At 41.8% G+C, this 12803-nt stretch overlaps 1 protein-coding gene across 2 annotated transcripts in view; it reads left to right on the top strand.

The window, feature by feature from the left end:
- The window catches only part of PLEKHH2 (pleckstrin homology, MyTH4 and FERM domain containing H2), a 417559-nt gene extending 405470 nt beyond the window's left edge, over positions 1-12089 (top strand). For both annotated transcript variants that reach the window (XM_063918337.1, XM_063918336.1), the window contains exons 27-30: positions 2074-2203; positions 5433-5519; positions 5946-6080; positions 8950-12089. In XM_063918337.1, coding sequence (XP_063774407.1) covers positions 2074-2203; positions 5433-5519; positions 5946-6080; positions 8950-9135 — 538 coding nt within the window. In that variant the 3' untranslated portion in view covers positions 9136-12089. The remainder of the gene's footprint in view (positions 1-2073; positions 2204-5432; positions 5520-5945; positions 6081-8949) is intronic.
- Positions 12090-12803: the final 714 nt, after the last annotated feature.

Consider the following 12803-nt stretch of genomic DNA (forward strand, 5'->3'; position numbering starts at 1 on the left):
AAGGGTATTGACTAGGGAAAAAGGGCCAGCTGTGTGGGGGGGAGAGAGGGGTTTGCACGGTGCTCACAGCTCTGGGGTGTTGAGGGGCGCTGAACTGCAGACTCTCCCTCCTGCCGCCAGCAGAGTCAGGTAATGCTGGAAAGAGGTGCCTATCACAAAAGTAGGTGGACACTGCTGGTTTTTATTTATTTTGTTCTATTTCTTGTTAATTAATAGTATATGTTTTTTTACTTCAATTTCTGTTTAAAATGGGAGGGGCAGAACTAAGTGGGAGGAGCTATGCATAGAGGGGAGGAGTCCATATCCTTAAACTGCCCCCCCTAAAAGTGAAGTCTAGATCCACCACTGGCCCTAGGCTGATAGCTAAGGGTCCCCTATTTCCAGGGGTACCAGATTTTAGAAAATCGGCCCTGGGGAACCAGAGATATCAGTCTTGAAAGCAGTGGTCCCCATCCAAGCCTGTTAATTGCTCTTCCCAGCCAGATATCTCGGGTTCTGTTTGACTTAGGGGGTCATTCCGACCCGTTCACACGATTGCAGCCCTGCACAGCCCTAACCCCCTCCACTGTAGGCGGCGATTACCTGGTCGCAGCAGTGCAAAAAATAGCCTGCGTGCGACCAGGTTGGAATGACCCCCTTAGAGTTTTTCTAAGGGTATAAGCCAAAAGCAGTGATTCTCCCCTTTCAGTGGACACTGGCAGCTTGTCTCTACTATGCCCAGAACCAGAGATATCAACCTTCAAGCAGCAGGTCCCTGCTCCAGCTCCACACACCTAATATGCTATTTTAGATTTTCACTGGTGAATTGCTCTGGCTCCTGAACTCTGATCCCCAAGTCACTAGATCCTTCTGAAAGGTGGAACTCTCTAGTTTTTTATCCCATTCAAAGCTAATAAATATATTTTCAGGAACTTGAGATATCTGCAGTCAAGCAAGCTGCCCCCCACCGGAAAATGATAAATATTATGTCCACTCCACTATCCACCCCTCCCCTACGTATTAAACACCCCCTACCACCCTGGAAGTTATGTACCAGGGCTTCTTCATTCAGCCAAATGCTCCCTTCTACAGTTTAGCCCTATCTGTGCAGTAATGGAGTAATTAGCAGAAATTACTGCTCCAGGTCCTACATGCTGAGTGTAAGATAGAATACCCCCTACCGCTTGTGGGACATCAAAGCTGTCGCTGATATCACCCCCCACCCCTACCGCTGGAGGATAGCTAGGGGGCCCAGTGCATTGCTGTGCCCAGGGGCCTACACTGCTGTTAAGATGGCCCTGCCTGACGCACCTGATTTGAGGATCCTTATACTTACTAACCTCTTCCTTCTTGTATGGAAGTGTGTATGTATGTTCTTCTCACCTGATTAGGGCTCTCTATGATGCTCCTGCCTTGAGCTTTGGAAAAAAACTAGAGGAGAGAAAATTCCGTACACAACGTAGGAAAGGGTTCTTCACAGTAAGACTCTGTAAATGCATTTAAAAACGGATTGGACAAATTTCTAACTGGAAAAAGTAGCCAGGATTATAGCATTTAACATGGTGACATTAATATCTGGGAGTGGTAAGAATCATAGTTGTCAATTGGTACTAAACCATTACTTCAGCAGGTGCATTATAATATGAACAGCTTAACACAGAATACAGGTTGAATCCGATGACCATTTTGCCTCTTTTCAACCTCACTAACTATGTAACTGACTGAGCCAGGAGGCGGGGATATAGGAGACTGGCCCATTGCATTTTGGGAGGCCGAAAGCTTTTGACGGAGTGGTGCCATTCCGCTAATGCTACCTCATATCCCAATGTTATCCTGTGGATACTGTGGACTTCAGAGAAATAAAGTTATCGATGGTCAGTCTACCATAGCTACTTATTTTCGTGCGAAACCATGTAACATCTGGGATAAAAAAAAAATCCCGATAAGTGCCAGCATTCAGGTTAATTGCATAGCCCCCGGGGAAACATGAATTCCCCCTATGTATATATTTTACTTTATACTGACCTCCCATTGAGCTGGTAATCCTAGCTGCTGCTAAGGAATTACTGATAATGGCTGATCTGTTTACCCCAGGCAGCTTCATCAGCGGCTGGCAACAAGATGGGTGGCTCTGCGAGGTCATAGCGCTTCAGACTGCGTACGAATATACCTCACTGTTGCAAGAAAATGGCCATTCTTTGGAGCTACCCTTTTTCCAGCAAAGGTAAGGGACCACATGCTGGGGGATGTAGGGATAAATTTACTAAAGCTTCTAAAAATGAAAAGTGGTGATATTGTCCATAGCAACCAATCAGATTCTGTCTTTCCTTTCTCTATTGCATCCTAGAAAATGACAGACAGAATCTGATTGGTTGCTGTGGGCAACATCACCACTTTTCATTTTTAGAAGCTTTAGTAAATTTAACCTGTATTCTCTGTTTTTGCAGTACACCAAAACACATTTTGTTTCCATTATTTTGTGCTACTGAACACATAAAAATAACCTTGTTATTGAGTGTGTAATAATTCTCAATGCTACGTTATATACTGTAATGATGAAGCTAGAAATACTTATTACAGCCAGTCCCAGAAATGTTATCAGATATTTATGAAAACTTGAGCAATAAGGTCAAATTGTTGCTGTTGATATTGACTTTCCATAGCTAAAAAGCTAAGGGACAAATATGAGCTACAATCTGATTGGTTGCTGATTGGTCCTGGACACAGAAGAAAGGAAATGTTACTCTATTCAAATGTTACTTGTGGCCACAGTATTCAATTTTGCTGTTATCTGCAGCAATGTCGCACGCCGGTCATATGTTACAATAAAAAACAATAACTGATGTGTAGGTGCACACTTGCGGTACACCCTTGAAATTGTTGCGTATGAAAATCCAAATTTTGTGTTGATTTCGTAGATGGAGTGACACGCTGCCATCTTCACTGTGAATTACATGACAAACATTGCAGAGAGATTCGGCAGCATATACCGATGAATGGGATGCCGGCGGTCAGAATACCAACAGCGGCATCCTGACCATCAGAATACCGACAGCCCCCCAAAAAGTACCCTGCCATAGGCGTTTCTATCATGGGTGCAATGTGTGTGGTGCACACGGGCCCCTGGGTCCAGGGGGGGGCCCACACCGCACACATATTTTCATACTCACCTCTCCGAAGTCCACTGCCGGGCGCTGCAGCGGCAGCGATCGCAGCAAGAAAAACCTCAAAAATGTCCGCCGCGCATGCACAGTACGACTTTTGTCTCCGAAACACGGCGGGCACCATGTTTCGGGAGACCTGCGCATGTGCAGTAAACTCCAGCATATTGCCGGAGCCTACTGCGCCGTGGAGAGAAGGGGGCCCACGTGGAGTGTGCACACGGGCCCCCTCCTCTCTTAAGACACCCCTGACCCTAACCCTCCCCTGCCCCTACCCTAACCCTCCCTTGTGGGTGCCTAACCCTCCCGAGTGGTGCCTAACCCTCCCTTCCCCCGCTGCCTAAACCTAACCCTCCCTGCTTGGTGCCTAACCCTGTCCTCCCCTTGTAAGTGCCTAACCCCCACTGCTTGGTACCTAACCACCCCTTCCCTTCCCTGCACGCTAACCCCCCTTCTAATGCCTAAACCTAGCCTCCCGCCCCCCAGTGGCAGGACGCGAGAGCGTCCCGCTAAAAGAGCATTAGTAATTCCTGGCGTCTGTATTTTGACTCTGGGATGCCGATCCCCATCGGGATTTTGATGCCGGCATTATGCCGCCAGTCGGGATTCTGGCGTCAGTATACCAGGCATTGTAACTACATCCTTTGCAGAGATCTCTGTCTAGATATAGTACAATTGTGGAAGATACCATTTAATGTAGGGGTGTGGTGGCATGTACTGGGCAAAGAAGGGCCGTCTCAGTTTTTGTGAGTGAGTGAGTGAGTGAGTGAGTATCTATAGATATATATAAAAGTTATGGTCAGCAAGGAGGGCACTTACCATTAGTAGTAAAAGTTTAAAATAGATTTATTAAGCCATCACCATCAGCACATATATGGGGTTATTCAGGTCGCATCGCTAATCGATGCATCCGCAATAACCCTGTCCTCTGTGTTTGGTTCACAGCGGGTGCAAACGTCTCTGCCTGATTGACAGGCAGAGGCATTCGCGGACCAGGGGACGGCGATGGAGCATTGCAGGGGGGGGGGGGCAGCGTGGGAAAACCAGGGGCAGGTTGGCGGCATTTTTGGGGCGTCCGCGTGACATCACATGCAGCTGCTCCGACTGGAAAAATGGAGGCTGACCGCCTGAATACACAGTCTAGCTGCAGCTGCAGGGGGTCGTCCACAATTGCTACGACCACAATGTAAATTGCAGTCGCAGCTGGTGTCTGCCATTTAGCATACTGGGCGGCCTTGCCCTGCGATGGATGGCCTCCAGCATGCGAAAGAATGGATTGCAAATTTTGCTTTTTAGCAGAATTTGCAATCCGTGCTGAATAACCACCCTAGCCATATAGTCGACTTTTGGGCCCCGGAGGTTCTTTGTCAAGACAAACAAGAGAGGGCATCATCACAGCATGGAGACGTGAAGATGTAGATTATATATATACACAGTATATATATATATATATATATATATATATATATAGATACATATAGATATCATATATAACATTATGCATACATGGTATGGGACTCTAAAGGGGGCATGACCTCGGCAATGGGGCGTGGCTTTGCAGGAATGCTGTAATCGCGAGCCCCTCCCCTTTTTCTGTCACTGTGGGGGGCATGCCCAATGCTCTGTGGGCCCCCTGTCCCTCTCTCCCGTGAATAGACACTATGCTCATGCTCACATCGTTTATTCACCGCTGCTTTGCTAAGCAAAACAGTGAGTGAGAGGGGGCCTCCCAACTGAGTCCCACCCACATCCCACCACGGGACACTACAGCCCATGGGTGGGACAGCGGGACAGTCCCAGAAAAAAGAGACTGTCCCCTGAAAATCGGGACAGTTGGGAGCTATGTATATACAGTATGTATACATGTGTATATATACAGCATCAGTAACCTAATGAGACAACTTTATTGCTGTTTTTTTTTTTAACCAAACAAGGCAGATATGTAGGTGTGCTTGTCCCTTGTTTGGTAGAAAGACCAGCAATGAAATTGGGCGATTAGATTAGATGTTACCCCCAACAAATGATGTTTTACTTCAGAAGACCTGATTTTCCCACACATCCACCTAGTTTTATACTGACTGCAGAGTTAATTAGTTACATAAACTAAGGATAAATGGTTACTTTATACTTCTTTCACTATACATATGCTTTATTCCTTGCATCCTTTCTTATTTATCTGGCAATTTGGATATAACAACCCTATGTGAATACATTGTATGTCAGATGGGGCTACACTGTACTATTAAAGTCTGCTGTGACGTTTTAGTCTTATGCCTATTTTTCCTCATACAGCCCATACCCCCGACACCCTTCGACGGGCCGCTGGTTTGGATGGCTGTACATGAAGATGGAATAAGTGTTCTGGAATATAACACTATGGTATATCAAAGCGCTTTTTATACAAATAGGAATAATATTTAGTTACTGTAGACGCCAATCCAATCACGTCAATGTTAAATATAATGCATTATTATAATAAACTCCATTTCTACTTAAAATACTGCAATTTTCTGTCGACAAAGGGACTCAGATTTTCACATCTGTAGGCTTATTTGCTAAAAGTGTCAAATTACTTATTTATGGATTTATTACAGAACTGTTAGTTTTCCTGAAAATAAATGTACTCTAGACATATTGCTGATACGTCCCTTGGAAAAAATACATAATGGCAGTCTTATAGCCTTTTATTAAGTAAATGCATTGCTTTTGTTTGAGTCTTTCAACGCAGTTGTTGTTTGAATTGGAAATAAAAATAATGTTTTGCCCTTTCTTTTTTTTTTTCCACCCACTCTTCTCCTTCTTAAGAGGTTGCTGTTCACGTATGTACACAGGAGTCTAATGACCTTCGGAGGTTGGCGCGATGACTTTATGCTGGTAGTTAACACACAGACAAAGGACAACTCAACTGAAAAACTTCTGTTTGCCATGGCGAAAGGAAAGGTAGGTACATTAGCTGAAATACACGCCAGCCGCTCTGAGATAAGCTTTTAGGAATAAAGTACTCTTATATGCCTGGATATAAAAAGCATGAATTAAGCACCTGCAGTTTAAACAAAGCCATGTTTATTATCTTAGCTGGAAGCTGTGAGAGGAAAAAAAGCAATTATAAACTATAAGACCAGGTGATGTAATTACAAAATGCTTGCTCTTTTGTTCGTCTAGTGGTCTTCTCACCGGGTTCCGTATTTCACTCACACAAATAAAATGTGGCAACATAAACGAGAGAGGCTTTTCTGCCGAGCAGCCTAGATTGCTACTAATAAAAAATAACAGGGGTAGTGGCACCTGAACTGTGTTTTCTGTTTCCAGTACTTAGCTGGCAGCCCGGGAGATGGGGGTGAGAGGACAGCACTTATTATTTCATTTTTATTCCATATTAGTAAAGCTAGATTAAATAAATTAGCTGGGACACAGGACGTTAAAACTTTAAACAAGAAAACTATATTAAAAGTGTTGTTTTAGCAAACTGATTCCAACCTTGTATTGGAAGTTTTATTTATACAGCTCTGAACAGCACATTAATAAACAGTGGAAAGATTTAATACACTGTTGTATCTGTTAAACCTAATATTTCCACAAATGTGTACCCAGATTTGCATATAAAAAAACTAAGGGGTATATTTATTAAAGTAAGATAAGCCCAAAATCAGTGTATAAGAGTGTTTTCCAAGGAGATAGAGGTTTTCCATATTTGACAAACCCCCAGCCGATAATAGCTCCCCCATACAAAGCAATGATAAGAAACAATCTGGTACACTGATTTATCCAAATGCTCTTCCTAGGGACAGTTTTCACATAGGATAGAGCTGCTAACAGGATGTACAAATGGGGGTGTGGAACAGTAATTAGGTCGACAGTTATTAGCACTATTGGTCGCCAGTGACTAGGTCGACTCCTGAAATAAGTCGACACGGTCATTGGGTCGACGTGAGTTTTCGTTTTTTTTTTGTGTTGTTTTCTTCGTAAAGTGACCGGGAACCCCAATTAGTGCACCGTGTCCCCTCGCATGGCTTGCTTCGCTCAGCACAGGTTACTATTCCCAATCGTAGTCCACGTGGATCGTAAAGTATGAAGAAGTTTAAAAAATGGGGGGGAAATCATGTCGACCTTTGCCAAGTCGACACAATGAACATGTCGACATATTGACCACGTCGAACAATAGTGGTCGACCTAAGTGCTGTTGACCTAAAGACTGGATCCCATACAAATGGTATTAACTAGTGGAGCCAGTCTCCAAAAAAGCTAAGAGTTTTGAAGCTTTGTAAATTGGCCTAGACCATAGTCGCCTTTCAGAATTCTGGGCAGTTGCAGCTGCAGCCCCATGGCTGAATCTCACAACACATAGTGCTGGGTGCAGCCGTTTAGCACATGTAAACATACATGCAGTGATGTATGTAATATATGTGCTGGCTGCAGGTCCCCAGGGATCAGCACCGCTGTGTCTATCACAGTCACCTTCTGCACCCAGGAAGCAGCATTTGACTTCACTGTCCTTCGCAGCCCGCCACCAGACTACTGTGAAACCTAGCCAATGGGAGTCTTAGCAGGAGATTGATTGATGCCTAATGCTGAGTCCCGAGTGCGCACAGCATCTGTTATACACAGCGCTGCCGTCCCAGGAATAAAACAATCTAGCACATATATTACATACATCTTAACATGCATGTTTATATGTGCTACGTTTATCAAGGTCTCCTCATCCGCATAGTACCGTGGCTGGCACTCAAACACAGTGAGAAGGTAGTGCAGTGCATGTGCAGTAACACTGTCAGCGGCCATCTTGATAAAGGGCATAATGCCTCTAGAAAGGTAATCTGGGGATAACGCAGGAGAACTCTCCATTACCAACAATTTTTCATGCACTTGTTTTGAATCATTTACACCATTTTACAACAGTTCTGCATCATCCCCCTAGTGTTCAGCTTTCCACCCTGTACAGATCGCAAGAAAGGAATAATGTTCCTGGCTGTATCGCCAAACCTGTCGTTTGCAAGATGATTACTTTTACTGTCAGGGCCAAATGTAATAGCCAGTGGTTTGCGGGAGCTGGCGTGATTCCGGCAAGATAGTCATTAGACTTGAGGTACTAATTAGTTTAAGGGCAAAACCAACTAATTGTCGCTTTAAATGTAATGAATACAGTATCTCGCTGGATTCATGCTGTCTCCCGAAAATCACTGGCTATTATATTTGTTCTTGATAGTAAATGTAATCATCTTGAGAACAACCATCTCTCAGCTGCTGTTGTCAATGACAAGTATGGCGATGGATCCAAGGTCTCTGATGCAGACTCAGTGTGATCCCATCATGCCGGCGCATGATGTTTGAGGACTCTGATCCTGTGTCAGATTCTACACATATCTACGGTAACACAGAGACATTTTCCGGTGATTACTGCACAAGCATACGTCTCCAAGAAAATGGCGCTGGCACCATTTTTCTTGTGATTTATGCAGCTGCATTGGAAAGGTACTGTAAGTATAGCAAATGTGTGCAGGATGAGCCGTGTGGGCCATCCTTGACTCTGGAGTCTGTGTGCACCACACGTCCTGCCTCCATTATAGATACGCTCCCGGAGGCAGCCATTTTGTTTGCTAAAACAATATTCATGAGACTTTTGCCTAGTTCCTTATGAATTGAAAGTCTGCATTCTCTTTTGCCATACATACACTTTAAGAATTATGAACTTCTACAAACCTATTGTACTCCTTGGGCAGTCCATGTACCGTTATGACAACTTAACCAATAATAGTTTGAATATATCATCTGACATATGAATGACAGTTTATGTTTGATGGTTATCTTTCAGATTTTGGAGATAACGCTGCTGATTGCCAGTTACATCAACACAGCTCAGCATCAAAAGGTGGCCGCACACCATCTCTCAGCCCCAGCCCTTCTCTCTGCTCAGGCTGAAGAGTCCAAGGCCAAACATATGGGAAGCCAGCTGCTCTTGGCAAACAACAGGCCAACCAAAGGCCCTACTTTGTTATAAAAAAAAACATGTACAGTACTAGATCACATTTCTTGAATGGTACAAAAACAAAAGTTTGCACAGAATACGTCCATTATTCATGGAAACAGTGCAGATCTGGGGAGGAACCTATTTTGTGCGCTGAACCAATGTTCAGAATATCAAAATGAGAATATATAGTAGGCTAAAAAAAAAATTGGCAAGCCAAAAGTACAGAATAACAATACAACTTATCTGTTAGAAAGGAAAAACACAACCAAAAAGATATACTGTATAAAGCCCCTAGGGATCAATGTTTGAACATATCCATCAGGCTCTATGCTGTAATAGGCTCTGAAGCTGATCAATAAAATATAATGCAATGGGGCTTGTTTCAACGCTTTTCAGTTTTCCTTCTCTAAAGGTTGTATATGAACAGTTAAACAATTTGTGGCTGACGCAGCGTGAGTAGTACACCAGTTTGTGTAGTATACCATGTGTGATTTTGAACTGCTCACGCAAATACAGAACGGGACTGAGAAGGGGCGTTTACACATAAGCGAAGTTCAGTAAGGACATGTTCATGCAAATACAGACCATGTAGACCAAACATGATGCAAATTGCAAATATACACCTGTAAGGAGGTGGTTTGTTTCTACCCGCTACAAGGGAAGTGCAAGTGTACATTGATAGCTTGTAGTAAACTAGGTGCATATGCAGCCAGTGTGGAGGCATCTCTTTCTAGAAATGTGTACAGGCCTGTATGTCCACAGCCATTTTTTTATGGATTCCTATGAGCACTTTACGCCCATTTTGGTAACAAGCCTGCACTTTTAAACTGATTTGTAGTTTGGGCTAAATATAGTTTTACAGTTGTGCATTTTCAAATTGAGGGGGGGGGGGGGGATAAGCTAGAGTGAGATAAATGACAAACCAATCAGCTCCTGGTTGTCATTTCTCAAACACTGACAGTAACATGGCAGCTGATTGTTTTGTACTTTATCTCTCTGCAATGTTTGATACATCTTTCATATATACACAGTAGCCAGAAACAGAGTATTGATTAGCTGTTCAATGGTGTGAGAAGCAGGATCCTTGATGACTGAATTACCAATTATACAATTATGACATTTGTGGCATCTGGTTGGTGGAAAAGATGAGTTATTTATTTTGGTAATAAACCACCAGATCAACAAAACAGAAGACAGTGATTGGTCAGAGATAATAATAGTTCAATTATCTATTGTTTGTATGTGCAGGTTTCTTGAGATATTATCACAAATCTGTCTGTACACAGGGGATTTGATCCTCAGCAGCCACACTCAATTTAAGATACTGTGATTCAAATAATGCTATATAATATACAGTACATATATTGGGTACCCATGTTTTAAAATATTTAAAAAGAAATTACTTGTTCCTGACATTCAACTCTATCAAATATATAAAGCCCTAAATATAGAGAGTTATAATAATGAATTAATAAAACTTGTTGCATTATTAATGGTATGTGATATCGCTACAATGTTAGGGAGCTGTTAGGTTAAATATTGGTTCATGTCACAAAATGGCTGCCACTAATGCATGTAGGTAACATGTCCACTTTAAAGGTGAAGTACCGGCATGTAATATTTTACTTTGGAAAAATGTCTTAATGGAACAACTATCTAGAATGTCACAGTGCTTATTAGAATGCCTGGTATATGGGGATTTTCTGTTCTTCCAATAATAGTGTATCAGCTACAGTTGCTAAATTTTTAAGTCAACAGTTCATATAGTCCTGTAGTTCTGATTTGTTTTTATGTCATAAATGATTGAGACATTATGATGTCTAGATTAACAAAGACTAGCGCCCTCAGAACAGTATTGTATAGTTTTATTTTGAGCCTCTGCTAGCAGGGGGCTTTTCTAGAGGTGCTGCTCTATATTTGCCTGGCGCAATTGGGTATTTGTGATATATATATACATATATATATATATATGTGTGTGTGTCAAATAGTTGTTTTACTTGTTTATGCTTAAAGTTCTAATAGAGTGAGGAGGAAAAATGTCTAAATGGAACAACTATCTAGAATGTCACAGTGCTTATTAGAATGCCTGGTATATGGGGATGTTCTGTTCTTCCAATAATAGTGTATCAGCTACAGTTGCTATATTTTTAAGTCAACAGTTCATATAGTACTGTAGTTCTGATTTGTTTCAAGCTACTGTATTTGTACTTATGTACAACTATGTTTTCTACAGTTTAGTGTATATGAAATGTGTTACAAGAAGGTAGTTAAAGGGGTTACCTTCCAGCTTCATATAACATGTTGATATTGACACATGATTCTAACCTGTTCATATGATGTTAGGTTTATTTTCATTTACTACGTAGTGCCTTACACTCAATGGAGAGTCTTCTATTCAACCTGCTGTTGTGCGCTATGCTCTTCCAACAGCCTGATTCAGCCTGTACTGTTCTCACACCCGGCTCACTTAATCAACAGCTCACAGAAAGAATGCCCAAGACAGAATACAAAAAAAATAGAAAAATATGACCTGGCAACGTGTCAGCTTTAATGCATTATACAGAGTGCCTGAACACATTCTATAGCAAACAAATTAAATGGTAATTTCCATGAAAATTTGATTTTATTAGCCTCAAGTGAAGAAAATAGCCCGAAGAAAAATAAGATTTTCTTCTTACATTATTTTCAGAAATTATCTGAAGCAATTACTCCTACATTACTGCTGTGTATGTTTGTGCAAGAATTATGTGTATTTATCCTGCAAAGCTTGGAACATAAAGACATATGGATGTAATTGTATAACTAATTGAAGAAACATACATTGGCAGGCATCATATAATTTAGCTTCCTATTTGCAGGAGTTTCTATTCCATTTTAAAGAGACTAGAGACCAAATTCTTCATCTGCTTTATTTTGAGGAATAAGGTACTGTAGTGCCTAAAAAATGAGAAGTACAGTAGGCATAAAGGCGGGGTGGGGGGTGGGGAGGGTGTGTGTGTGTTAAACTGACAAAAGTGCCAGTTTACTTTGGGTTGCGTAGCAATAAATCAAATTCTGGTTACCATTTCTCTGGTACATTCTGGATAATGATAGCTAGAATTTGATTGGTTGCTAAAGGCAACATCTTCATTTTGGAAACCAGCACGCTAGTACATTTATTACATACTGTAGTCTAGGCCACATTTTCAGCAATGGAAGCAACCAATAAATGTAGGAGATCTACAAAAAAATTTAATTGATTTTATTTTTACATTTGTGATATAAAAAAAAAGAAATGTCATCTTTGGCAAGCAAGCCATTGAAATGATAAAGTGATGGAAATATATACAAGTGCGCTGTCAACTGCAGCTGATAGTGGAATGGTCACGATCCCCTTTAAATCTATAGGAAAAGGTAAAAGTGTACCAGCGCTGGCTGTAAACAAGACACTACATAAATGGACGGTTTGTTTAAAAACAAATACTCACAATTTATTAACTGCAATAGACATATAGAATAAAAAAGTAATAAAAGAGAATAATAATGCCACTTGTATGAAGTACACATAGTAAATAGATAGCCACTTATAAGCTCCTATGTGCAATTCAGAGTACGGTGTATTCATGAAGTCACTATATTGAGCAGCAAGGGTTTACCGGGTGTATGGTGCAGTCCCCTGGTGATGTCTCAGCTTTAGAAATGATCCATTGGTTGCTGAA

This window comes from Pseudophryne corroboree, chromosome 4 (assembly GCF_028390025.1).
Source record: "Pseudophryne corroboree isolate aPseCor3 chromosome 4, aPseCor3.hap2, whole genome shotgun sequence".
Taxonomy (NCBI): Eukaryota; Metazoa; Chordata; class Amphibia; order Anura; family Myobatrachidae; genus Pseudophryne; species Pseudophryne corroboree.